The 27,972-nt window shown below is 41.8% G+C and overlaps 1 protein-coding gene across 4 annotated transcripts; it reads right to left on the reverse strand.

Moving 5' to 3' along the window:
- Positions 1-869: 869 nt before the first annotated feature.
- rab11fip3 (RAB11 family interacting protein 3 (class II)) lies at positions 870-27,897 on the reverse strand. Of its 4 annotated transcripts, none has more exons than XM_026178788.1 (14): positions 26,943-27,897; positions 18,861-18,954; positions 16,185-16,261; positions 12,739-12,911; positions 9,136-9,336; positions 7,141-7,278; positions 6,288-6,323; positions 6,052-6,145; positions 5,632-5,876; positions 5,149-5,230; positions 4,289-4,426; positions 3,974-4,129; positions 3,714-3,854; positions 870-3,638 (listed from the first exon to the last, which is right to left on the reverse strand). In XM_026178788.1, the coding sequence occupies exons 1-14, from the start codon at positions 27,003-27,005 to the stop codon at positions 3,525-3,527; spliced, it is 1,752 nt and encodes a 583-aa protein (XP_026034573.1). In that variant the 5' UTR covers positions 27,006-27,897; the 3' UTR covers positions 870-3,524. The 4 variants fall into 4 exon arrangements, with proteins under 4 accessions (XP_026034573.1, XP_026034571.1, XP_026034572.1 ...); XM_026178786.1 differs by having other exon boundaries at positions 24,940-27,010; XM_026178787.1 differs by lacking the exon at positions 7,141-7,278 and having other exon boundaries at positions 24,940-27,010.
- Between the last annotated feature and the right edge of the window lie 75 nt (positions 27,898-27,972).

Consider the following 27,972-nt stretch of genomic DNA (forward strand, 5'->3'; position numbering starts at 1 on the left):
CCTTTAAATTTTCTCTGTTTACAATGACTGAATTATAGCTCCCCAAGAACAATTAGGATTAGATCATTTTGGGGATCTCAGAAAAAAAAAATACAGCTGTAACCAATACTGTTATAATTTATACATTTATCTTCGAAAATAGTTTTACAGTTTATTTTTTTCCTCTACAATATTCTCTTTTAATCTTCCCATGTCACATAATGGTAAGCCATGCACTACTCCAGTAGTGACGTTTGTGCCTTGAGCAAACTTTCTTTGGACACTGGAAGTGAGCGTGAGATGAAAGAAACAAAAACAAAAGAAATCCACAAAAAAAAAAAAGGAGAAAAAAAAAGACAATTCATATTTACAGTTTAGATTTCATCATTATAATTTAACAAACTGACAGTCACGTGGTCAGTGCTTTCCCCAGGGCTCATGATCAGGTTAGTTTAGAGGAGTTTGAGACAGAGGCACAGTGTTTAGACTAGCAGGCCAGTTTCTTCTTCTTTCCTTTCCAAGCTGAAAGCGTGTTTTTATCTTTTACTAGAACAGGAGAAGTGTTAATAAAAGTGAATCCTAATGGATAACTTGATCCGTCAATGTTTAAATATGTCTTTGGTCATTTTTAAAAGGCAGGAGTAAAATGAAGAGAGATCTGGTTAAAGTGCAATCACCTTCAGCTCTGCTGAAAGAAAAGATTTTGTCAGCTCTGTGGCTTCACCGACTAATCAAACTGTCGCCAGTCATCAAACCGTCTGTCAGAAAGACAAAACACCAATCGAGTGTCATGTATCCCACTGTGCGCAGGTGTCGTCCTGTTTCTACATTATAGCATAATAATGGTTCAGTATTATAAAGAATCTGTCGTGGAAACCCCCCCCCCCAAAGAACCCCCAGAACCACAGAAAAAAAAAAAAAAGGAAAAAAAAAGGGCAGGAAGCTGAACATAGAGCCTGGATACGAGGTTTTGTGTGTCACATCGAGGTCTCAACCTACAGCTCTGCCGTCCGATGTTTCAGCGTATGATTCTTCAGTGAGAACAAGTCAAACAAGTAAAATATACATTAAGAAATCTGTGTTTCCATGCAGTACCTGACTCCATCTGGGAAGACGACATTAGAAAACTGCAGACTCAGCCGTATCTAAATCACAACACCCAAGAGGTCAGAGCAGCATCAGCACAATGGAAGAGAGCCCAGACCTCAACAGATCACCGCACTGAGCAGGTCACATTCAAGCTTTGTTTTGTGTTTGCTGACTGCCCCAAACATTATATAACTTTGCTTTAAACTCTCAGAATTCGGTAAATTCGCCCATAGATTCATTCACTGTGAATTAATCACCTCCCCTCATGAATTCAAAAATGTACAAATATATTTTCAGCAGAACAGATCACAGATCAGAGTGTAAGTCGAATAAATATCTGCATGTGATTTAAAATGAGAGAAAAGAGAAACCCAAACGATACTGTACACGCTACATGCTAGAGAAGAGTACAGGCAGCCGTCTCTCAGCATAAGACGAAAAGAAACGCTCTTATTTTTTTTTTTCTCCTGACTATAAAAATACCTAGAATCTAGAATGAGTGTAGAAAAAACTTTACATGTACAAGTCATTTACATCCAAGGCCATTTTTCATGGAGTGGCAGGTGAAGAAGAGGAGCGGTGAGATAGACTTCAGAGGTGAACGTATGAAAAACAGGAATTCATTTTAGCGTGTGTGTGTGCGCGGAACGCCATGCTGTTTGGACAAAAATACCCCCCTCCCCCCAGTCTTCATGATACGAGTCCAACAAGATGCCTGGCATGTAAATCCAACTTAAACATCCACTTTCAGGTCAGAGGGGGAAAAAAATGTCCATGTGTTTGAAGATGGCTGCAGAGTACCGATGAGCACAGAATCAGTCCTTGTTCCTTCTTGCCGTCCTCAATTACAGCAATAAGGAGAAACGTTTTAAGCAGAGGAAATGGAGAGCAGCTTTTCTTTATCCTGTCCCTTCAACCCACCCATCAATGTCCACTTCATGGGCCAGCATTATTGCTACCAAGGTCTGCCACTTCTCCTCAATGTTATATGCAGATTAGGTCTGGCTGACAGTCAGCAGAAAGCTCATCTGAGCTCTCAATGACAAACTAATCTGAAGTCATGGCTGCAGGATTTTTTTCCTAAATAAACTCAATTTGATGTAATTATATTAGAGCAATGTAACACCCTCCCCCAATACAGCATGAGTGGGATTCCTTCAGGAACAAATCCCACACTTGACAATCTTCATTTATGATTTCATCCCTTTACAATAAACATTTTTTTCTATTCCATCAACAAAAACAATATTTAAATCAAAATGCAGTGCAAAAGACAAAGTCTGGATTCTTCTCAGTTGTCATTTGTAAGCGTTTCAGTCACAACGACATTTCCACTGACAACAAATCGCTCGTGAAGGAAAAACAAAAACTGATAAGCTTCCCTGTCGCTTTCACTCAGCAAGAGAACGCAGAGGTCAGGTGGGCTGGACTTCACTGAAGCCAAACTACAGTTTCCACCATCACTCGCCAGCTTCCCTTCAAGTTCAGTTCAAGTGTCTGGAGAGTTAAAGTCAGTATACCCAGCCTATACTTTGTGCAATAAATGGGAGATATCTAAATGTTTGTGCCAGTGAGTGATGGGAAGCGTAGTGTTTCCAGCCCACCTGAAGACCTGCAGGACCCTGTTTCATTGTAAAAATAAATGATATAAAGCACACAGATCACTTGAAGATTTCAAGAATGTTTTCCACTCCTAGTGTTGCCAAGCTTCTTCCAAAACCAGAGCAAAAAAGGGGAATGTTGAACACATCAAAAACACCCCCCCCCCCTTGAGGCATTCCTTGTCTGCGACCCAGCAGAAGTTCCCTGGAAAAGACGGCTGAGCTCTGTTAAAGGAGAGAAGCGCGCGGTGCTACGAAGCACTGCAAACTTTTAAAATGTTAAGGACAGATTCTACTCGGCTCCTGAGCGGCGCTTCATACGGCTTTTGTTTAAAAACACGATTCAGCGCGGCTCAGATGATCTGAGCCATCATGCTGCCACCATCCCAGCAAGCCTTCGCTGACTGAACTGAGGCATGTGTAGCATAACTAATGAAGACTGATCACCTTTTACTTAAGGCCTTTAGGTACAACTGATCAGGTTTTAGCTCTAGCATCGTTTGGAAAAGGGGTTTCTACTTTGTAGGATATTTCCCTCTCACACACATTTACACATTCATTCACTCAAACGGGGAATCTTGGGTCCCTCTAGCCACCAACATGGACGTCATCAGAACCCAAGTGTTATCAGGAAGGCCGACACAGACGCTCACAAAAAGCACAGACTCGATGGGTACTTAACCAAAAATAAACTAGCTTATTTGTCAACGACAGCCATGAACTGTTTGTTAAATCCTCTCTGATGGGGGGAGTTGGGCGTTACTGTTTATTTTCTCCTTCCAGAATATTTTTATATCCTCTATTAGAAATATCTCCAATTTTCTTAATTGCAGTCCGTAGAGTCCCTCTGGCTGTTTATTTGACCTCGAGGATGGAGGGGTTGGACTCCATGATGGCCACGATGATTTTGTCAATATAGTCCTGGAGCCTGTAGTTGATCTCCTCCTGCTTGTGAATGGCCTCCATCAGCTGGAAACAGAGAGAAGCAGAAGTGAGGGAAAAGCCGACAGCGAATGCGGTTCACGACTTCTTTCCTCAACCTACCTCTGTGCGAGAGACAGAGTTGATCTCTGCAGCCAGGGAGTCAGAGAAGGATGCAGACATCAAATTCTTTGCTCCTTGGATGCTCAGGTTGATAATCTGGCCGTTTAATTCGTCATTCTGCTCCTTAAGAGTACGGTTGTCCTGCAGAGATTAAGTCAGACATATCACACTGTGAATCCATGCAGCTGCTAAATTATTCCCCTCTCCATCTCAAAACCGCAAAGACAACAAAAACAGCAGAATGAGGATTCTTTTGGTACCTGTTTGAGTCGTTTTATTTCCTGCTCCAGCTCGGCTTCACGGGTGCGGGTCTGGTACTCCTGCAGCCCTGCTCCAGGTGAACGTCCTCTCTTTGCCTCAGCCTCCAATTTGTACAGCTGTAGGTGCTCAAGCTGTTTTCGCAGATCTTCAATCAGCTGTGGCACAAACAGATCAAGGATGTGAGGAAAAATCATGTTAATGACAAAAAACGAGATGATGTAAAATTTTAATATGATGGGATCTAGCTGTATACTGTTTTTTATATTTTTGTGCTACGCATTTCAAACGGAGAAAAGAAACAAAACATGTCTGACCTCCTGCGTGGACTCCTTCTCCTTCTGGTTCTGGTGGCGCTCATGGCTCAGCTTGTCGGCCATCTTCCTGCGAGACTCTGTCTCCTCCATCAGCCTGTCGGCCATGGCTTCAGCCTCATCTTGCAGCTTCCGCTTCTCCTGGAGAAGGAAATAAAATAAAAAATAAAGACGTGGGGAAGTGTTAGCAAGAAGAGACAAAAACAATTATAAAATGATTCCTTGCAAGTGTCACAGAAATGGCTTCTGCATAAAAGAGGTTAATGGTTCGTTCCAGCAGTTAAAATGTTTTTGCTTGTAAATTTCTGTGGAACATATTGTGAAGGTGTGTTTTATCTGGTGTATGAGATGATTTCGTCTTGGCACAAAGAACAATTTTTATGTTGCACCGCTATTATCACGAGGTTTGGGTGTGATGGCTGTGAGGCCTGTGTTTGATAATCACACAAAGGATTTTAGTGAGCCATCTGCAGAAGTCTGGTTTGTGTACTAGCTGTACAAGGTATTTGTTGTAAGTGTAATATTGTGCAAATTTGTAATGTATGGTGTTCTAATTATTTAATTTAGAATGCACAAGACTATAAGGTTATTCGTCTAGGACCTCTGAAGTGACAGGTGGCCACAAGGTAATTTTTGTTAAAGCACATGTGTTACTTTTAAGTGACTGAAATGCCTACAGCTTTTGTGTTTTATGTTTATAGTTTTCACGGCGTTCAATAAATAGAAGCAAAGCGCCCGTCTTGAGGAAGCCGTGCCTGTGTTGTCATTTCGGAGCTACAGTCCCTACAAGTGAATGCAAGGGAGATATTATGATAGGACCACAAAAGAGAAAAGACAAAGCAACGTGACAATGATGTCATCACCTCCTCTAGTCTCTCGATGTTTGCTCGAAGACAAGGAACGCAGGACCTCAGCTCACTGTTCTCCTCGTCCAGCTGCTGAAGCCTGAGGAACAAGCACAGATCTGTCAAAAGTACACACCAAAACCAAAAACTCCACAACAGCTCAGTTGATTAATATTTAACAATCTGACTGCACAAGGGGAAGAGAAAAAAAAAAAAGCAGCATCAGTGGAAGATTATTGCCATATGGTGGCAGTGCAGAGCCATGAGTCCTCCAATAAAAAAAAACAACAACCTCTTCTCACAATGAGCAAGGCTGTTATAAAACACCATTAAATATAAACGACGCAAAAACCCATCTGTTGCAGGCACAAGGGATCAAAGTGCATTTATAATTACAATTACAAGCAGTAAATTAAATACAGTAAAAATCTATATTTTGATATTTCGTGGAGCCACAAAGGTGTAAAAACACCCATTTCCCCCCCCTCGCAGTCTCCTCACCTCGCCTGCATGTTTTCGATCTCCAACCCTCTCTCTCTCTCCAGCTTGCTGAGGGCCTCCTTGTGACGCCGGGTTTCCTGCTGCAGTTCCTCGTCAGCTTGGAGCTCCTGCTCCTTAAGCTGCTCCTCAAAGGCATTGGCCCGATGCACCAGCTGAAGGTTCTCCTGGCGCAAGCGTGCGTGCTGCTCCCCTGAAGCCTCGGACTCCTTCTCCAGCTCTGCCACTCGGCGCTCAAGGAGGAGCACCTGGACAGTATACACATTTCACAGTTATTAAAAATTTAAAAAAAACACTTGTTTTGACTTATTAACAATTATACCGATCGATCTGGCTGCCAATAAATGTTTTCCTCCTTTCTTTCACAACAACTGTAACAGGTGAAAACTGTTGCAGCTCACTCGGCGTAACCACAACTGTCACCTTGTCTGTGATGTCGTTGTCAGCCAGCTCCAGGATGTCCCGCGTCAAGTCGCTCATGGTGTCCAGAGTCATTGAGCTGTTCTGGAGGAGGTGTCTGCATGTAAAGAGCAAAAACATCACTCCATCTTATCCACTCATATTTGATAAACAACTGCTTCCAAAAACAACCATTAATTACAATAATACTAGAAAAGGGAGCTGATATCTACAGAATACAGAGCTAAAGTTTGGCTTACCTCGCCACTTTCTTGCTGGATAGCCGCTTGCCAGCGCTGGATGGGGAGACAGAACAACAGGAAAAATGGTCAGGAAGAGAAAACGATGAAAAGGAAAGAGACACCGCAGCTTGGTATCCCTATCCAACCCCTCATCCCTCTGTCTACTAGCAGATCTACTAGCAAAACAAAACATGTTGATGAATAATAACTAAAGCTACAAGGGATTCACACACCACAGCACTCTGAACACCAACAAACCAGCATGTATCAATCGTACCCAACAGGTGCTGATGTAGGATCAAACAGATTAACACACACCCATGTGAGTATTACAGAAACCTTTAAAATAAAATAGCAATTTCAGCACTTGGCAAAAATGAATTACATACTTGTGAATTTACAGTTTGTAAATAATCCAAGTTTGGGAATTACTGGGTGTCTGTAATATGGATCCGAGTAAGTCGGAATAAAAGCAGGATCCTTCACTTGACTAGCAGAAGGATTCAGTCAAAGTCAAATGAAGCATGAAGTCAATGATGTGAGGAACGAAAAGAAACTCAGACACCACTCAGCTGTGATTATTTCATACTGCTAATGTCTCAAATGAATGAAACGTGAAAATCAGACTATGATGCTTATTTTCAAATGAGCATTCTTTAAGACTCACAAATCATTTGTTAAGATGGCAACGATGGGAAAAAAAGAAAATCAGCAATGTTATTCTATTAATATATACTACATGCTAACACTCCTATCCATCATGCCAATGTCATGCAATCATCATGACAACATGCGTGACACTGCATCTAATCGGCACTGCACACACAGTCACACAGTTTATACCCAGAGGAGGTTGTGAATGACGTGTTACCTAGTCATCTCTAGGAAACTGAGGCGAGTGGAGAGGTCCTCGAGACGACTTATTTGTTTGTGACACTGGCTACAGAAAAAGTCCAGCGCCTCCTCCCTGAGGAAGCTCTGAAAGCAGCCAGGGGGAGAAGTGGGTGCACTGGAAAGAGGAAACAAGGAGGAAGAAAAGGAAAGGGAGGATGTGGTGAGTGCTGGACAAGTAAGGGGGTGAACACAGGTGGGAAGGGACACCACTGGGGTATCAGAGAAATCCACAGAAGAGTTTGAAAAGAGTGACAAGTGAAGGCTGCAGTGCTGAGAGGAGACGTGAGACAGACGGCAGTGTGGCTGTGACTCGTGCTCTGGATAGTGTAAGGAAACAAAACATCTCTTAGATAAAGACTGTGCTTATCTTTATTGAGTGATTAGACCCATTTCCATTAATTTGCCTGCCTGAATTTTATTTCCTTGCTGCTCTCTGCACATCACGTCTACCAGCTGCTGTTTATTCGGGGAGAGTCAGACCTGAATTACCTAATAAACTGGCACCCGTTTCGGTTCCTGGAGGCAGAGAGGCTGCGTTACACGACAGACTGAGAGTCACTCGATGGCCATATGCAGCATCATACTGAGCAATTTTATCCTGACAGCGTGTTAAACGATGCCCACAGCGATGTGTGTTTGTGCAGAACAGGACTAACCCGACAGAGTGTGCACATGTACTCAGTACGGTAATATGTAGATAAATGTGGGGGCGTGTGTGTGTGTAGGCAGCAGTGATACATGCGCCAACAATGAGCATGATTTGCTCAAAACACGGTGACGCATTCACACCGAGTGGGTGAAGCTTGTGGGATGCGGTTATTTTCTGTGTATGAGATTCGAGTCTATCCACTAAACAGATTTTTACTCAACTTGTATGGGAAAAGATGCACTTTCTGTTTAAAAATATTACATAAGTATATAAGCTTTAGAGCTTATATACTTAACAAAAATCTAAGAATTATAATACATCTATAGTGATGTAGCCTTCCTCTAATGTTAACAAAGGCTTTACTAAAACAGCAGGAACTGAGTGAGGCTGTACTTGACGTCTTTAATAGTGATAACTGAAATGGTATTATTAGTGCCAATCCAGTTACCCCATCTTATTTCTGCATTGTCAGTAGGCTACAACAACTAGGCAGTTAGCTGTTAAGAGCTTCCTGGCAAGTCAAGTCACTGAAATATCACCCAAGCGGATATTACACATTATCCGGCTTAGAGTCTCTGATGAGAAAAAGAGGAGGGGGGAAGGGAACAAATGAGCGGGAAAAGGCTAAAACAGGAGCTTTATTCAACATAAAGGTGCAGAGCGTGAATACGTTTGTGTCTCGTGCCGTTTCTGTTTTTAAATGGGCACTTTACACAGCTGGAGCCTCTTAAAGACGTCTAAACTCAGTGCAACAAAAACATCCATCTTTGTCTGACCTGCACTAACAGATGCCACCTTTAAGACACACTGACTGAAAACACATTTAGTCCAAGGATACCAAGAAGCATCCAAAAGAGAAATAAATCCACATTTTCAGTTTTGTTACAACAAGCAGAGTTAAACCAGAATGAACTTTGTGTTCAGGCCATCTTATCTTTCCCTTGGCAAGAAAAGAAGGCAGACAGTGGTGGCAAGGATGTCTCCAGATATGTCTTATCAATGCTTGACCTCAGTGTCTTTGTTAAAAGAGAAACATTTTCTCTGAAGAATGTAAAGATACGCATCAGGGCCTGGACAGCACATCTGAGAATGTGACAGTCTCACACCTCTTATCAGGAAGGGCTGATAAAAATAAAGCCATGATTTCACAGCCTAAATTCTCATAGATTCATGTCGTTTAGAAATAACCTTTGTGCAGGTTACACTTATTAATGGCTTCTCAGATCTACAGACTTTGGGTTAAAATTTGAAATAACTTGCACTACAAATAACTTAAATTTCGGGAAGCCTGAGTTGAGTTGTGTAGGGAAGACAAGCTCATACCTGGGGGAGCGCAATGCTGAGCCATTGACTTGCTCAGGCGTCTGTGTGAGATGGGAGTCACCCTCTCCCTCGGGCCCTTCTGTGGTGCTCTCCAGCAGCAACTCTGAAGTGTTACTTTCCCCAAAGTCCTCAAAGTGCTCCTCCTCTCCACCAATGACCGTCACCAGGGAGTGGTTATGGAGCTCTGAGTTCAGGGAAAACCTGAAACACACAGTGGAAGAGTTGCTGAGCGTGCCCACAGGCGTAAACAACAACACTGTTAATGTCAAGTCCGAGTTAAAAAAAAAGAAAAGAGGAAAAAAAAAAAAAAGTTCCAGGTTAAGACAGAAGTAACATCTGTCTGAGCATAAATAGCCACACTTCCATAAACTTAACAAACCTTAATCTCTAAAGCTCAGAATCTTGGATCTAACCAGATCAAAACAAGCACAATTAATCTTTCCCCGAGAAGAGCAACAGTCTGGACAAGTTCGATCGCTCGTCTTCAAAGGTAATCTGTTAATTCACATTAATCCCGAGGCCTGCTTTTGGCTGAAACAACATGTCTTGTACTCTGTTAATGCAAAACCTCAAGGGCAACACCTGAGACATGTGACTGGAGTCTTTGTGGTGTTTAATGTGGGTCAAGCTTACTGAAAAACCTGAGACTTTCACCCACATGACTGCTCTGGCTGTTGTGTGCAGCAAAACATAATTCAGGTGGAGGGCTGGTCTTAAGGACTTTATAGTAAATTTGAGTTACAAAACAAGATTTACTTTCATGTACCAGGAAAGGTTCAGAGAAGAGCTTTCCTGTAGTCCAGCAGGATGTTGGAGGTCTTAAATGTGCACAAACACACTCTTACAGGAAGAGGATGCCTAAATCAGCAGAAATCTCTGCTTTTTCAGCGCATTGTGACATGATTTGTTTTGCTTATTGTCTAATTCAAAGCCAACACTCCTAAGCACTCTTAAGAAGTAATAATTCAGTTTTAGCGAAAAAACACCAAAACAAAAACGCATCGAGCTGAACGGATTAAATTGAACAAAACCAATGTTATTGTTACTCACCCTTTATTCAGGCTCTTGCTACTTGGCCCCATATTGAGGTCCCTCGCACAGAGAGACGGTGACGAGAGAGAACGCATTTTTAAGCGCCCTCCGCTGCCCTGGCGTGAAAGCCTCGGAGCAACTGGAGTTAAAACCCCTGACAACCAGAGTGGAATCCTGAATTTTCACAGTTTACCTCAATCTAAAAACAAAAACCACCACTCTCCAGTGTGGAGAAAACAAATCCTGCGGAGCTGCAAGTTGCCAGCGCTACATGACGGATGCTGCTACCGCAAAGACTTAAGGCCGTGTACTGGTAAAGGCTGACTGTGAGTGGCTTAATCAGATTTGAAGCTAAGCAATGACCAACAGACAGCCCTGCTGACTGTCCAAGGGCCAAATGTGTGTGGGGGACACAGGGGTAGGACAGAGAAGGGAGGAGGTGGCTAATCCTGTTAGATTCTTAATCCCCACTTCAGTGCATATACTCCTATCCTAAAATCTCTTTTGAATGCAGACTCAAGCTAGGGTTCGCTCAGCTAACCATGCTACATGGCAAAACCTCAGCTGACGTAGCGTCCACTTAGTTTCATTTCATCAGTAATGCTCACAGTAAGCCAAAGATTGTATTTGACAAGGAAGCTGTATTAAAAAAAACAACAAAAAAAAAACACTTATATAGACAGTGTTGGACAGTAATAACATTTTAAATAGGACCTAATCTCCTTTCACAGGATTGATGATATCACTGGTATTACGGAAGGGTCCTTTTTTTTGGCAATTAATGCATTTCCAGTTTTTAGTAAGCAGGTGAGTAAATATAAACACTTTAAAATGTAACTTTGAGTCAGACTTAGAGGTGTGGGTGATGACTTGAGTAAATGGAGAGGCAGAATCAGATTAGCCTTGCAAAAAAAAAAAAAAAAAAGGGGGGGAAACAACACAAAAAAAAGAGCCAACTCAACACTTCCTGGAATTCAAGGTTCACACATGGAATGGGAAGTCCAAACACATCCATGTCAGGCAGTCCACTCCGATCCGTCACCAAGCCGGACAGACAGGTCACACAGTCAGCAGATGAAGCCACATAGCTGTGCACTTCCTCTCTCGTGTTTACCCTAAAAACTGTATCAACAAGAACGCTTGCATGCTGACATAAATCTCATCTGCCACAGCAACCGGCACTGTTATTTATGTGGGCCGTCATTTGAAGTGTCCGACTGTTTGAGACGACAAAAAAAAAAAAAAAAAAAAAAAAAAAAAAAAAGATCTTACAGTCTTTAATTCGATTAAACGAGGACTACTGACGAAAATATTAATGTGAGAATCAGACACCAACCCTCACCTCCCGCTAGTCTGTAGCTCTGGAATGCAGACTTTACTAATTTTGTCAACTGTGAGTGGGCTGCACTGGTGCTGAGATATCTGAACGCTTTACAGAGCACAACCTCAAATTTAACAGTAAAACCAATTAAAAGAAAGTCCAGAGCAAAACAATTAAACCCACATTCACCATGAATGGATTTAAAAAAAAAAACCAAAACAAAACAAAAACTATTTTTGAAAACACACAATGACCAATTTTAGCAAAGAGAACTTTTAAAACAACTCACCTGCTGTTATTAGAAACAGCTTTACTAAATAACCAAAGAAGATGAGTAGATCTCAGCCTCTTTTCAGGTCAGTAAAAAGACTCCTTCACTCCGACCACCGTAGGTAAAGAATAGTAGAAGGGCTTTCTGTGTTCAAGGTTTCTTGTGCTTACACTGTGCAGATTCCAAGTTATCTCTGAATAAGCTTTCCGGTTCAGTCATACTAAAAACACTAACAGTGAATGTTCTCACTGATTATGAACCTTCGCCCCAAATACTCTATAGCATGTATGATTTCACTAAGAAAAATAAAAGTAAGAAAGAAAAAAGCTAAAGAACATTACTGATGTTCTGCCGGCAAAGTTTTGAGGCAATACTGAAGCTTAGAACAACAATTTGGCCAAAACAACAAAAGTCTTTATTACAGAGAGTTACTAACTAACCTTTTGTCTCCTGTATGGATGAAACCATTTTTGAAATTTACCAGCACATAATTTAAGTGATAGCAGGTAAATCAACCACTGACATCTATACTTAGATATGAAATACAGGTGTCTCCATTAAGGACAACACAGTAACGCATGGATGACCTTAGGGGAACTGAAGGCATTAAGTTAGTCTATTGCCTCTCTTTAATCTGCCTGTCTGCTGACCCACATAGAACCCAAGTGATCCAGTGTCACACACGAAAGACCCATAAACCACATGATCTGTGTAAAAGGGCAGTGCAGGGCAGCTCCAGGGCTAACCCTCAGCTAGAGATTTAACACACATTTTTGGGGGAGATTTCTGTACCTAGGAGCCATTACAAACATGATTTCTGCATCTCATGACAAGTGGAATAAAGGGATGATGTATGACTCAAGACACTGAAGTTTACAATCCAATTTTCTCAGCCTTGAACAAACACACAAGTTCTTTTTTTTTCCCCCAGGAAATAAAGGCATAGCAGCCAACACTGACATGAAATTTATATACCAACCTGTTGCTGCCATCTTCAGGGTCGTGTAGCGTGGCCTCGATGCCGCTGTCCGTCTCCACATCCTCGTGCATCTCAGGAGGTACAAGGGCCCCCGTGTCCTCATCAGTGAAGGTCTCGCACTCACTGTAAGTGCTCTCGGAGCCCAGGTATGCACTGTCTGTCACCTCATTTTGCTGCAGTCACAAAAACAGAATAAGGTTGCATTACAGGAAAGCACTCAGGCGGTAAACTTCCACATCCATCACTATTTTAATAATTTACTGGAGTACTAGCTGGGCATATTTATGGGTGGAATTTAATATGCGCAAATATTATTTTAGTTGGCCGAATGTAAGTATTAACATCGAGCAAACACTGCCCCAATACAAAGTACTCACAGTGCTCTACACATTTCTTATGATTATGAATTTGAATGAGACTAACCACCATGGTGCTTTGGTTGTTTTGGGGAAGATAAATAAGATTGTCAGTTGTTGTTTATTTGACACACACACAAACTACAGCTGTCAACAAGGCAGTCATTTCAAAGATGAGCTAATCTTGAATATTCCTGTCTAGCCAGCAGGTACTGATGCCAATTAAAGCAGCGAGCAAATAAATCTCAGCACAAACAGACTTCAGAGACTGCTTCTGATGGCAGTTCCAAGCAAAACCTGCTGCATCAACACCTCTAAGCAACATGTTCAAACAAAATGCTTTGCAAACAACAAATACCAACTGCTTAAAACTGATACACGCCAGAAAATAGACATCTGAAGTCATCAGCAACCAGAGACTCATCAGGTGTCAGAGCTGTGAAGCGATAATAAGGCAAAGGTGAGTCATGTTGGAAAATTTAACATACCAGTCTACATGGAGTATCAGAAGATGAGGGACCCTGAGGGGTATCCACCATGCCAAAAACCATTTTTCCTGCCCAGGCTCACTCACGGAAAAGCTGGCCTGCCATAAGAGCCCACTTATAACTCCTACTATTCCTTCCTCACCTTCACTCTCAGAGAGAGTGCAGAGAGCGTCAGGGAAGGGAAAAAAATAATAATACTGTTGCACACTGGGTGGTCAGAGGGGTGGAGACAGTGACAAAGTCCAAAGAGCAACAGAAGTCAGCTGTAATGCTCAATCAGCTGCTAACAGCTCTGAGTGAAAATGCCACACAATCAGCTAACAGTTAAGATTAACAATTTAATCATTCCCGGCTCGCCCCTCAGAACTTCACTTAGTGCCACAGTGTTAACGTTTAAATGATCACGCCACGTTCTGCATGTCTAAGACTGTACAGCGAACGAGGTCTCCACGTTACAACCACCTAAATTAAACAGTCTGTGTGCAAACACTGAGGGGGCAGTGTTTAACAAAGTTTCAGCTCAACAACACCTGTCATTGTCCCTGTAAAGCAATTAAAGCTGAGGTGGAAATGTGAACATCAGCAAGGGCAGAAGTTATTTAATAAAGGAAAAATGTGGTGGACTGGGTGTTGCATTTCTCTCTCATGCCAGGCTCGAGCTGAACAGCCTCACCTTGCTTGTTTTGAAAGCAAACAGGGACAGAACAGCACGGCCATTGACAGAGAGCGAGAGCAAGGGGAACTTTTTCCTGCCAGAAACTCGAGGAAAAAAAAAAGAAGGCCACGGACACAGGTGTGGCGTCGCCTTCAAACATTCACAGAATAAACCCCCGGACTCTGCTTATGGGTTCCAAAAACTTGCAGCCAAAGCGGCTGGGATATTTTAAGTAGAAAAAATATTATAGATAATTGCATCAAGGATAAAAACAAGGAACCAAAGTCTAAAGAGAATAAAACAAAAACAGTTAACACTGCGTGGACTGCTACAGCTAGGGTATATTCACCTCGGTGATGATAATTTACAGTTACTTTCAAATAGCCGCATCTATTGGTAGTAATTAGTAGTAATTAGGTAGTAAGTAATTCAAATGGCTATTTTTTGGAAAATAATAAAAAGAAATCACCCATAAACATCCAAGGAATCAACAGATATGACAAGACAAAAACACTGAGAAATAATACAATTCATAACAGGCTTTGTCCCTGTTAAAAAAGTACTTTGAAGCTTGATAAGACTTCTGTTGGAAATCTATGTCATAACTAATGTAGCAACCAGAAACTCCTCTTATCCTTACACTGCAACCTTTTACTCAAGTTGTTCTGGTATACGTCGACCCGACGTGTAGTTGCATTTCTCAGGATGTGCACATCAGGTTTAGAGAAGGTTGTGGTGTGGGATTAAAATGCGGTTCTGGTTATGGCTTAAGTCACAGTGTAGACCTGATGCAGAAGTATGATTCCCATGCAAGTATGTCATCTACCCAGTTTATGTGCACTCATTTCCTTAAAGAATATAACAAGTTGCTTTCTTAACTACAACTAAAAGCTTTCCAACAAGTGTGAATCCATCTAGACTCACAGATGGCCAGACAATAAAACACTGCTCCCACCAGCAGTATCTCTTATCTTTTTCCCCCCTCTCTTTGCAAACATGTAGAGCCCTCTCGCTTCCTTCCCTTTGACTGGCTGGCATGTCTTGTAATCTATAGAGAAGTCTCACATCTACGAAAAGCAAGACCTCATCTGAAAATAAACCTTAAGCAACTCAGGTGAAAACCAAGCTTTCACATGTAAAGCCCTTACTGTGCAGAGCAACTTGTCAACCTAGTGGATTCATTTAATGCATTTAAATTTAGTTTGCAACAAGGCCATGACTGTAATTTTAAGCCTCAGCTGTCAATCAAGTGAAGCTCTATAACAGTTATTGTGCTCAAATTAGATTAGCCAAAATAAAAAGTACACAAAGATCAATTCTGTTTTTATTATTTATTTATTTTTATATCCTAGTATTTGTGAAGAATGCTTAAATATTTATTCAATCAGTCTCTCACATACGTGACTGCACTTCTACACAACATCAAGAGAGGGCGCCGATACCATGCATTGTAAAGCCACTAAAACAACAGTCGTCCTCCAGCACAGCTCGAGGCACACATAATAGCAGAAACCTTTCAATTCTGCAGAGGCCAGCAAAAATGATTGTTAAATATACAAGTTTCATACACCAGAGAAGACAGGAATTCTAGATATGCTGCCCACAACAGTAAAGAAAAAAAAAGAAAAAAAAGTCCAGAGACATGAAAACAAGCTCACATTCCAGCTAATTCAATATTTGTCAAAGAATACTCAAAAGCCTCGCCTGCCAGATGCTATTTAGTGTCAGCCAAACCAGGGTGTTCAACCCGTGGAGCATTCATAGAGCAGTAATGATAGCTCTGCAAGCCACTCGGTGAATTACAGTGGGAAGAGTGAGAGTACACAGGGAGTTCAGCCTGCAAGCTTCACACTGTGCTGCTGCATGCACCACCAGGAACTGCCAGCACAACAGCTGGACCGCATGCACAACTTGAGAGCGACTAAGCCTCCCTGTATGGCTCCTCACCTCATCGTACTCCTCTTGACAGCCGACAGCTCCATCCCCTGGACTGTAGTTTACACTGTATAGCTGTGGCTCCGGGCCTGCAGATGTGACAGGAGGAAGACAGGTTTAATGTGTACAGAACAAACAAAGCCAAACAGAAAAGAAGGCTCAACAAACACGAGACTGGTCTGCACAGTACAATGTCCATGAGAAAGCAGAGAGCCAGGATGCAGGATTATGTCTCTGCAGGTGAATGAAACAACTGAAGGAAAATACAATTAAAGAAAAAAAAAAAAAAAAAAAAAAAAAGACACCTGCAAGTGTGCAGGTAAATTATCACCACTGGATTCAGGTGTTTATGTAAATGTTGTGCACAATTTGGGATTAAAATTGAAGAGCCTGTCAGCTTTTGTTTCCCCTTACATGCACAGCACAATAACAAAACTGCATTTATTTAATCTATTCGTGCCTTACTTTGGTTCTATTAAAATGTCAGTCTTCGGTTTACATTAACATTTCTCTATTTTTTTTTTTTTTTTATAAATAAACCATGAAACCTGCTTCTCCCTACAGTGGTAAAAAGAACAAACCTCCATTTAATTAAATTATTAGCCTCAATTTGCAAATGAGTAAAGGTGTCACCGTTAACAAAGATTCATTTTAAATGTTGACTTTTAGAGGGGGGAGAAAAACAGACTTAAGCATTTTAATCAGCACATTTCAGAGTCTACACCTGAGCTGCCCTACTTGTATATTTACAGTCAGCAATCTAAGAGTGATTTGACAGCAAACATTATGTAACTTTTACAGACGTTTGAGGGGCTACAGAATGTCAAGTGACTGGTACAATAAAACTGTAAAAAGGGCAACAAGCAACCATATCCACTTTATATTTGTCAATAAAACCCTCCACTGAAAGCACCAACAGTGCAACCTGAGACGGACCAACGACAGTCCCATCAGCCATTGCGGCTCCGTATCTAGTAAACAGAGGAATGAATAGCGCCCTGCTGGGAGAACAGAACACAAACAGTGTCCTGGCAGTAGACCCAAGGGTTTTTATGCAACCCTTTGCTCTTGGAGACTCAGACATTGTGGGCTATTGAAGCGAAAGGAGTGCACAAAGAATGGGCCTGAGAAGCAGGCTGCCCACCTGTAGTCTCTTGGCATCATGTAAAAATTTCAGAGCACAAATATTTCTAGGCAATGTTTTGTTGTTCCAGACATGCCACAGCCACTATGGGATACAAGGCATTTCCATAGCCTGCAGACTTCCCTTTATTAAAAAGGTACAATTTTCCGTGAGGAGTGATCCAAAAATGGAAACAAAAGAAGAAAGTTGAGTGAAGCTTATGATGAACGTATACGCCAGGCTGGGACCCGAGGGAGCAGATTTTGGCCTCCGTTTACAACAAGGGGAGGTCACTGCTGGGGTAATGAATACGACATGGATGCAGTGGCTCTAAATAGGAATAGTTTAGCTGAAAAGTGACAAGCACACTGTGATTTTGTTAGCAGTGTGTGAGCAACTTGGGAAGTTAGATCTTCACACACCAATGAGAAACTTTCTCCTAGGAGGAAAAAACTGATTCATTAACCACAGAGCTAGACGCACCTAAAGTAATGGAGAGGCAGTAAGGGAAACACAGGACAATACTAGTGGCCAGTTTCAACAATATCATCCTTGTTCCTTGAATACGGTATGTGCACTAATCAAACAAAAACACCAAAACAAACCAGAACGACTCTGCTCAAATGACAGGAGCACAAAAACTGCCTATTAAACCAGTTACTTGAGACTGCTTGAGCAGTGAAATAAGAGCATCTAGTAAGAAAATGTACACAAAAGCAGAGTTTACATTGAGATATTTATCCTTGGATGCAAATATAGGCAGTATCTGTCCTTTCTTTGTGTTTTCATCACTGTACTCTGCATCAACAGTAGTGACTAGTGGGAGAAAAATATAGTGGGGAAAACTGAGAGGACAGGGCAGAGAGAGAAGACTGTAAATAATTAAGATGAACAGGACGCTCTGCCCAAACCTCATCTCTCCCTCTGCCAATCCCGCTCTGAAACCTCACCAGTCAGCCCAAGTGTCTGTGCATCTAACACTTTCCAGTGCATGACTTATTAATGGTTTGAGAAACTGGATATATGCAACCTAGAAAGCCTTGGGAATGAGTTCTTCAAATCAATAGTCCGGGCAGATTGAGGCATCAGTTTCACTGCTGCAATGACATCACCACACACCCAGCACTCTCTCTTTGAACTAATGTCCACTTTTGAGCAAATGTGAACGTTAATTCAATATTTGGATAAGATTTGATTTTGATGTTATAACAAACCCACAAAAAGGATTAGGAGTTGTGTCTGATCTGAATGAGAAACTCAGGATGCAACATGCCATCTCTAATGATGTGTGCTCAGGTATGAAGCAGGGTTTTTTTTTAATGCTTGAATAATTCATAGATTATTGTTAAGTGGCTTCACACATACACACAAAATAAAGGTCAGACTGGACTGAAATGGACAAGTCTGGCTCTTTGGAAACAAAATGTAAAGAAATTGGGGCAAGGGGTAGCTCAAGAGATTTTTTGTACAAGTGTCTGAAACAAGCAGACGTAGTGGGTCCACAAAAAGAGGGTACTAAGGAACAAGTTTACAAGGAAAACAAAAGGAGATGCGCGATGACTCACCTCCATTGCTAATGGCAGAGATTCCACGGTGGAAATCTTCAAAGCTGATGACACCGAGCCCACTTGGATCCAAAAACTTTGTCAGATCCTTCACCTAAAGAGGGACACAAACAAGAAAGATTTCACTACACTGACATCATAAAAGTTCCCTTTCATAAACCTACCATATGTTCAGCATGGATGCTTCAGGGAGATGTAACGACTGACATAAGGGGAAACTACTTAGCTGCAATGTTTGCATACTGACTTCAGTGGGGGGGGGGGGGGGGGGGGGAGGACACTGCATTCAAAATTGCATTGGGCTTCATAAAACTGTTAAGAAGTCATACTCAGGATCATTCAACTCATTTGACAGTTTAACTGCACAATTACACAAGCTCCATTTTTGATTACAGGAGCAGAAAGTCACCAATAAAACACTTTAGAGCTTGAGAAGAAAAATCAACTTTTGCAGATGTAAAGAGTTTCACTTTATTGAATTCTGGACAAGTTTATAAGGATGTTAGCTTTATAGCTTTTTTTTTTTTAATAAATCTTTTTAATTTACCAAGAGGGCTTGTTTGGATAGGTTATCTGGCTTCCAGAGATTTAACTTGGGAACTAGCTATCAGCAAAAGTACCTCACCCTCTGAGCATAAAATGTCACACATGGGGGAAAAAAAGACTAACACATGATTGCAGCATACTTTCAAGCATGTAACAGAATTAGAGCAGCTGGGTGGGAGCACCAGCGACGTGAGGTTTCTGTGGTTTGGGATCACTTCTTCTCTGAGAACGTCAGCACAGTGTGAACATGTTAAAGGGATTGCTGTTCTGTGCGTGGCGTCTCTGGAACATTTTTTATATCAGTTACACATAAAAATAACTTGATCTTCTTAGCAATACTGAGCTCCTACTCAAGAGGCTGAGAAGGTTGAAACTACTCAAACTGACTCTGTCAAGCCTGTGGCTTATGATCTGGGTTTGATTAATTAAATCCAGCTGTACTGGGTGAGAGAAGGGGAGTGAGTGGTATCGCTAAATAAGAGTTCATGCAGCAATGTTGAGTTCAAGCATCCAGCTCATCCAGCAAGCTTGTCTGCAATGGTGAACCCTTTTTCTTACAGCAGATTTGATACGCTCACCATTTTCTAGGTTTAAAAAGAGCACAGATGAAGACAGTTTTTTGTACTGAACCCTAGCAACTAGGAATCATTAGGTTTTCCCCCCTTACATTTTTTTTTTTTTTTAAATAAAGTTTTGGGGGTTTTTTTGTTTTGTTTAATCATCCGTGCCTCTTTGGTTCTCATGCACTAAAAAGTTATTGGACAATAACAACAAAAAAAAACAGAAGGATAGATTACCAACTAAATGCTCTGTTCAAACAAGACAAACATGCAAAGGGTACTACAGCTCGCTTCTAAAATAAACAAAAACTACATCCAGCAAAAAATACTGGGTATAGCTAGCATAACACATGTGTGCTACAACTATGCAGTCACATGAAAGCAGGGCCAATCCTCACTAAATACAGCAAAGTATTTTTTGTCAGAAATGTTGATCAATAGTAGGACCCCAAGGGCCGAAGCATAAGTGTGAAAAACTGCCGTTCCTTAAATGACCAAAAGTCAATCCACACAGACTCTCTTCACTGCACCCTGCACAGTTAATGAATACAGCTTGCTAACCACGACTGCTAGAGATAGCTGATAGCTTAGCAACCTTTCATCCATATATAGTAACGTCTATGCGCTACAACAGCTAAAATGCTAACATTGACACTTCAAAATGTAGAATCCAAAACCTCAGGCACAGTGGCTTTGTGCATTTAAAAAAAACAAAACAACATGGACAAAGTACCTACAACGCATGAGATTAACTTTCCCATCTCTACAGCATAAATAACCAGCCTGCTGCTTTTAGGTTCCATAGGTTATTAACTCCTTTCATAAGGGTGAACTTGTTTAATAACTTCATCCATTTACATTGTATCCATTTACACATTTTACAGTAGTGACTGCTTTAACTGACAGAAAGGCTGTAGGTTGTAATGCCCGCTGGTTGTTCTAACAGACCATGCAAAAATACTCCTTTGATGGTAGAAATTCTAGCATTTTATTTGCATGCTATCGGGCTTAAATTAGAAGTTATCTGAATCACCTGATAAATTGACACTCTACACACTCTCGAACACTTCTAACTAAACAAAACCAAGACGGTGACAGGTGTAGTGTAAAAACTGGGGCTTCAAAACACAACCACAAAACAGCAAGTGATTTCATGTATGCAAGTCCACGGAAGAAGAAAAACAAAGTGTGCTTTAGGTCAGCGTAAGGTGTTTTACTGAAGCTTTTTCCACATCCCAACATCACAGAACATCACAGCTCAGAGGAAACGCTTTTATTCCACGCAGCTCTTCACAAACACCTCTTTCTGGGCAAGGCGAGAAAACTGAGGTGTGAGCGGGGAGTTAATGAGCATCAATGGTTTCAGTGACGTTTTTGTGCACGTCTGATATAAAAAGCAAAGAACAGCTTTTGGGTATCGTTTCTGTGGCATTAGAAAAAAAAAAAAAATGCACCACTGAGCCGAGTAGGATACGCTACTGTAAAAACCTCCAGTGCCAAAGCTCCCAGATCAGTTTTAAGCTACTATCCTGTGGAAAGTGTCCATGGCCTACATTTCAGCTGTACAGCAGTGCCAGGCCCCTCAGGTCTTGTTAGTGGAGCCTGCTGGCTATTCCTAGGTCTAACCTAAAAACTGAAAGGTGAATGTGATTTCATTTTTGCATCAACCTATTAACCGGGCAAAGAAATCAGATTATCCTCTTTTAAGACTCACATAACTTTTATCATTGTCCTTGTTTTGACTGTTGCTGTTCTCTATATGACCTGTTTTTCTATTTTAAGCCTGATACAATAACATATTAAACAATAACATAGTTTATTTACATGGAACAAGTATTTCATACAACTTGATAAATCTATTTAATACAAAATCTCTGAAAAGTAATTTCGTTAAACACTTATTTTCCAGAAAGATTTTATATTAAATAGATTTAAGCACTTTTCATGTTTATTTGTGTCTGTGTTAATCCTTTCTTCCATTTCTAAAAGGTAACTTACATTTTTAGCTTTTACAGTGTCTTTTTTTAGACAGATGTACAGCCCTGAGACCTAGAGGAAAGACTGAGATAAAAAGTCAGATGCAGCTCAACGGTTCCACTGCTCAGCGGAGCAAAGCACTGTGGTTTTTCGCTTTCCTCCATTTGTGTCTAATCAGTGCCGGGGCACGCCTGACCGCCTCCACACAGACCACTTTTGTGCATAACCCCGATGAGAAGAATACCCTTTGGTGAGAGTGTTTCCTAAAGGGCATTTCGCAATAGTCAGTTGCCAAACGAAACTTTGATAGCCATAATCATAAGTTTGGCAGGTTCGGATGAAAATAAATAAGTAGTCTTTGTAAATAAAACACAGATGAAAACAAAAGGGAACTAAAGAGAGGGGATGTTTCAGGGCTTGGGGCATTCCACTGAGGATTAGAGGGGTGGTGCATAACAGCAGTGGGTGATGGGAGGGAGGCTGACCAAAGTAGGTTTGGTGATGTCGACTCAGAAGAGAGTCCCAAACTCAATGAAGTTCAGTGTGGCTTTTGTGCAGAATCAGGGTCAAAACCAGAGAGTGAGTGGGAGTTAGAAAGTCTTTTCAATAGCGCCATACTAAGACCTGCCAGACAGGACATTTATTTTTAATTTTTTTAAATAGTCAAAAAGGTTTCATAGAGTGGATTCACTACTGCAGAGAGACATTTGGTGCTCAGTGTTTCCCTGCCATGTTATTCGCAATACACTACATTTGTGTGCGGTTATAGTCGGTATCACATCCTGGAATAATTCTAGAGGAAACATTTGCATGCTTAGCATACGAACGCCATCTGAACATTCATGCAAATGTCTTATGAATACCTTCCTGGTGTTTATCAGGTGTTGGGGGTATTTGCAAAGAGAAACCCAAGTTACAGTCCTAGCTGCCAGCTAAACTATGACATAACAAACATGACACGATGAGCTTATCATAAATTCTCAATGGGCATTTTTTTATGGATCTGTATTACTTTTTGCCTTGTGGTTTTTGAACCAACATATTTAAACACTTGTGTTACCACCAAGGCCCAGGTCATAATTTCCCCATTTGGACTCGGTCAGGCATAGAGCTTATTCAAACTGCTTTTATCTCCAGATAGCTGAAATACAATGACATATCAGGGAAAGGCTTAGTCAAATATCAAAAGCACATTTATATGTGGTTCGCACTGATATGGGAGGAGAAAAACACTTTCAACACTCAGCAAAGAAACAATTATAAAGTGAATATGTTTGCCCTGTTGAAGCAGAGCTGACTTTTCTACAGATCCTTGTGTGAGCTACTGAATGATGAACTCACCTAAAGGTAACATGCTTAAAACATTCCACAAATTCTATAGATAAGTCTGTCTGCTGACTGCTCGACAACTGCAAATGAAAAAAATAAGGTTAGAAATAACAAGCGCGCCTAAACGTTTGTCTCCTTGGTCTCAGGAAAGGACAGAAATCTGAGAGGAGCCTCCTCTGAGGGCACATTTAGCTCATGGAGCTCTTGCAAACCAGATATTGGATAGCTAACACAATGAAAAACAAACAAACAAACAAACAAGTAAGCCACCTGCACAATCTGGATAGCACCTTTTGGCAGGAAATAACAGTCAAACAGACCACACCTCTGGGAAAAAAAAATAACTCTCAGTGTCATAGATGTGTCAACTTTAGCACTCTCTCAATCAGCAGGTGCAACTTATTTTAATTACACCAAACATGAGACGTTGTGCTCCTGTGTCACTCGAAACAAGGTCATCGGCAGCTGGTGAACTGCACGCAAAGCACGAAGTCCCTCCGACTCAGGAAAATACATTTAATTCTTAATCCTTCACAATTCCCTGCCTGGAGAGCTGCAGATGCCTATGGCTAGACACGGGACAGAGCAGCAGCAATAGAGGTGCTTTGAACTGAGAAAGAAGAGATTAAAAAGCATTAGTGAGCACGCATTACGTTTTGTGTGTGTGTGTGTGTGTGAGTGAGTGTGTGTGTACCAAAGGTTCACAGTGTTAAAAACAAGCTGGTTAAAGTAGTGGAAATTAACTTATTGCCCAAATTTTTTGACCTACATCTTTTGAGCTGGCTAGTTTCATGCTGATATATACATATCAAAAACTGCTAAAGAAGATCATGTTAAAATTCTAATATTAATGTATACTCACTTAGGTACCCCTGACAGACAGGCCTATTTTTGTGGAAATAAAACTGAATACCTGATGTAAAGGGGAAGATAACATCAAACCAGTGAGGCTAATGGGTACAGAGACACACAGCAGCTATACCACAAGGGGTAATCCCCTAGCCACAGAGTGTACAAATGAAGAAGTGAGCATTCTGTCATTTGACATATGGAGTTTCAGGCCTGACATAACTCATTACAGACAGCATGTTTAACAGATTTATCAGAGAGAAAAACAAGTCCTGGCCTTTCAACACTCACTGAAGATAGATGACAAACTAATCCAGGCATGGTTTTCATAATAAGTTGCACTTTCAGTATTGTCTGTTACACTAAGCATTGGAAACTGCAGAGAAACATACCAGCACCTCAGCAGGGGTTAAGTTACCACTCCATTACGTGACACTGTAACATCACCTGAGCCAGCTTTCATGTCTGTATGAAGGTTTTAAACATTCACCCAAAAACCTATCAGATAAATGACCACATTTTGACAGTTGACTTGTTTTATCTGAAATAAATCTGGATCATACACATTCTAAAACACAGACATGAGACGTAGATGGATTTTAGTTTATTTAATTACCAGTGTTTTACAGGAAGCACTCCAAGTTCCTGCTAAAAATCAATACTAAAGATTTTACACATATGGAGCAGTTTATTGTGTTACACTGAATCTTACCAAACATACGGTACAAAGAAGCTGCCTGCTCAAAAATGGCAAGACTAAAAAAAAAAAATTAAAAAAAAAAAAACACCTAAAAAAAAAAAAAAACCAAGCTTCTCACCTGATCGGCCCCATAGGCAGTGGCGAACTCCATGAACTCCTCAATGCGGACGAAGCCATCACCATCTTGGTCTAAAGCATCGAACACAGCTTTCAGAGGGGAGACTTCTTCCTCCCCTGCACTCACAGCTGAGACCATCGGCAGTGAGTCATCTACCACCATGTTGGAGAGGGAGACCGTCTCCACGGCCTGCTCACTAGTCCACTCAGGCTCAGAAGAAGTTGTATTTAAATCCTGAACTGAAAAATCAAAAGAGGCCACTTCATCACAGCCTGAACCCTGGAGCTGTGTAGTGTCGGCCGGCCTCTCCTCAGCTGCTGGACTGTTTTCATTCCGCACTCCCTCCTGGGGTTTCAAGTCCCAAGATTCGTCATCGTGGACCTCTTCAACAGTCAAGCACGGATCCAAAGCCATTGCCTCATTTCCCTGATTTTTGACTTCAGAACAGATGTTGTCTTCCATCAAATCCTTAGGCGTGTTTTCCACAGAGGAACTCTGACTGCTGAGATCACCCTGGATGAGGGCATCTTCAACCAGAGGCAGTGTCAGTGATGAAGGTTCGTTTAATAAACCCAGAGCAAGCAGGTCGTTCTCACCTTGTTGCTCCAAAGTAAGATTACTAATAACAGCAGCTTCTTCATGTACCACTTCTGACTCCTCTGATGATACATCTAATGGAGTTCCTGTGTAGATAACAGAGGCAGCACTGGCAGGCCACAGGCTTAGGCTGCTGTCAAAATCTGGAACGTCTAAATCCAACAAAGGCACAGATCCTTCAAAACACTCCAGCGGTGTGCTGTGTGTGTTATGAAGGAGGCAGTTCTCAGGTAAACCTTGTAGGGTAGCGCTACTGGTTACAGGTAGATCGGTCACTTGATCAGGGAATAAACCTTTGTCTCCAATTTCAGGTGACAAAGTCTCCCTGCTCTGTAAGGGAGGGAGGTCGACCTGCTCCTTACATGGCACCTTTACCAGCTCCTCACTGACACCCTGTGGGTTTAACTCGCCTGAAGACTCTGAGTTGGGAGCAGGATGTTCATTGGAGAGATCTACTAGCAAAAATGGATCCCCTGTATCGGTCTTCACTGGAGATGATGGCACGCTGAGGGTTATTAGCGCAACCCGACTACTGAGGACTTCTAAGTCCTCCAGAGGGGAATCCCGTTTAAGAGTCAGCTCCTTTTGAGCAGAGTTTTTTCCAATCACATCAGCGAAGTTGGGAGAAAATAGCCAGGACAATGTGCAGTCACTAATTTCATCAAGTCCCTCTGTTTTTTCTGTGCAAGACAAATCCTTAATGTGAGTACTGTGGAGAAAAGTTTGGGAGATAGTGGTGTGATCTCCCTCAAACTGCAAATCTCCAAAAGAAAGATTTGAGACATTCAGGTGGTTGTCCACTAAATCCTTTTCCTTCTGAGTCTGTTGGGATATGTTGTTCTGGTCGCCATTCCTGAAGTCCAAACCCGTCTGTTCACTCTTGTTTTGACAGGGCACACCTGCATTGTCTGAATCCAGTGTCTCAAATCCAAGAGGAAATGGCTGCTCTGGCTCCCACTGCGTGTGCCCCAAAGGGCCAGACACAACTGTCGGCTCCATTTATGCTGGCTGTTCACCTTTGGAAACCTATGAAAGCTGCTGATTTGTATCTATTTATTTTTATCTCACTACTGTCAAGATCCAATCCTTCAATTTTAATGCCATGCTTCTATATGGCACAGCACATCTCTAGTGAAATTGTGAGTCAAGTGTGGAGAGCCCCCACAAGCGCTCTCCACCGCTATCATTTAAAAGATGCTATCAGATATTGTGATTTTACGAAGTACAAACTACAATAGTTTTAAGAAGATATGCAGGTTTAGAAAAAACGCCTAAGACTCTATTTCTGACTTTTAATTCAGTGGTTGCCCCCCACATCTCGAGAACAGCATTACCTAAATCTAGAAATCATACTGATTTCCTGGCCATACTGAATATGGTGCTGATGGAAATGCGTCTGGACTCACTATATCCCTTTCTGCCATGACAGGTCCGCTCCTGGTAGTTGTCAGATGTTCCAGCTTCAGCATGCTTCACTTGCGGCCTGAAAGTTGCTCAATAACGTCTCGAAACTGAACCGACAAGCACACGACTTTACAGCATCTCTGACAGCGAGGTGATATGAAACACTAGAGTTACGAATTAACGCGTTAGGTCAAGAGTGTTTGTCAACATTAGCCTTATTAGCCGATTATCTAATCTTATCAATCGCCTCGGAGGGAAGCGACGTAAGCAGCGTTACTCGAAGCTGAATTAACACCAAGCTGTAAAACGTTAACGCCAAATCTGTTGTTGCAAAGCGGCTTCGCACATGTGTCACCGACCGTCTTTCCTTCGAATGAATTTAAGCCAGCAACTACCGTTAACTCCTCCTTCGAGCATCCCACTTCTCCCGTGCCATTGGTCGGGGAAGCTGCTAACAGGCTTGCTAACGAAATTAGCCTATTAGCTGGCTAACACACCAAAAAAACCCTCAAGCTTAACTTTCGTCCTCTCTTGATAAAACAATACCAAAATGCTAGCTTCGGGGTTCAAAGGGTAATTACGTGAAGTATCGTCCTCTTCGCAGTAAAATATCACTGCCTAATTTTGATGCCGTTTTCCAGCGGCGGTCCACCTGTGTCCCTCAGAAGCCAGGCCAGACGAGTGACGAGACGAAACCGTTTTCTTTCCCTCATCAAATCCCTCCGCTGTCCTCAAAAGCACACCTGCGCTAGCGTCCCCCGCTGATGACCACAGTGAAACCAACAGGGTGTCAAATGAGGCCAAGAAACTCCATCGTTTTGGCAGTCAGACCATCGATGTTGATTACAGACGCCGAAAGCTCTCGCATCAGCATCAGCAGTGTCCCATCCTCCTCCTCCAGCCGCATACACACCACTGACGTTTCACGCACGCGTACTAAACACCCCGCAGTATCACTGGCATCATGAGCAGCCACCAACTGGGATTTATTTATCTGTCTTCTCGTTGCTTGGAAAGCCCACAGACAATTTT

The sequence above is a fragment of the Astatotilapia calliptera genome, chromosome 8 (genome assembly GCF_900246225.1).
Source record: "Astatotilapia calliptera chromosome 8, fAstCal1.2, whole genome shotgun sequence".
Taxonomy (NCBI): Eukaryota; Metazoa; Chordata; class Actinopteri; order Cichliformes; family Cichlidae; genus Astatotilapia; species Astatotilapia calliptera.

Coding starts and splice junctions, on each gene's coding strand:
- rab11fip3 (XM_026178786.1), bottom strand. CDS start 26,535: ATGGAGCCGACAGTTGTGTCTGGCCCTTTGGGGCACACGCAGTGGGAG. Junction 6,146..6,287: donor TCCAGCAAGAAAGTGGCGAG/GTAAGCCAAACT, acceptor CTTTACATGCAG/ACACCTCCTCCAGAACAGCT. Junction 4,427..5,148: donor ACATCGAGAGACTAGAGGAG/GTGATGACATCA, acceptor TTCCTTCTCCAG/GAGAAGCGGAAGCTGCAAGA.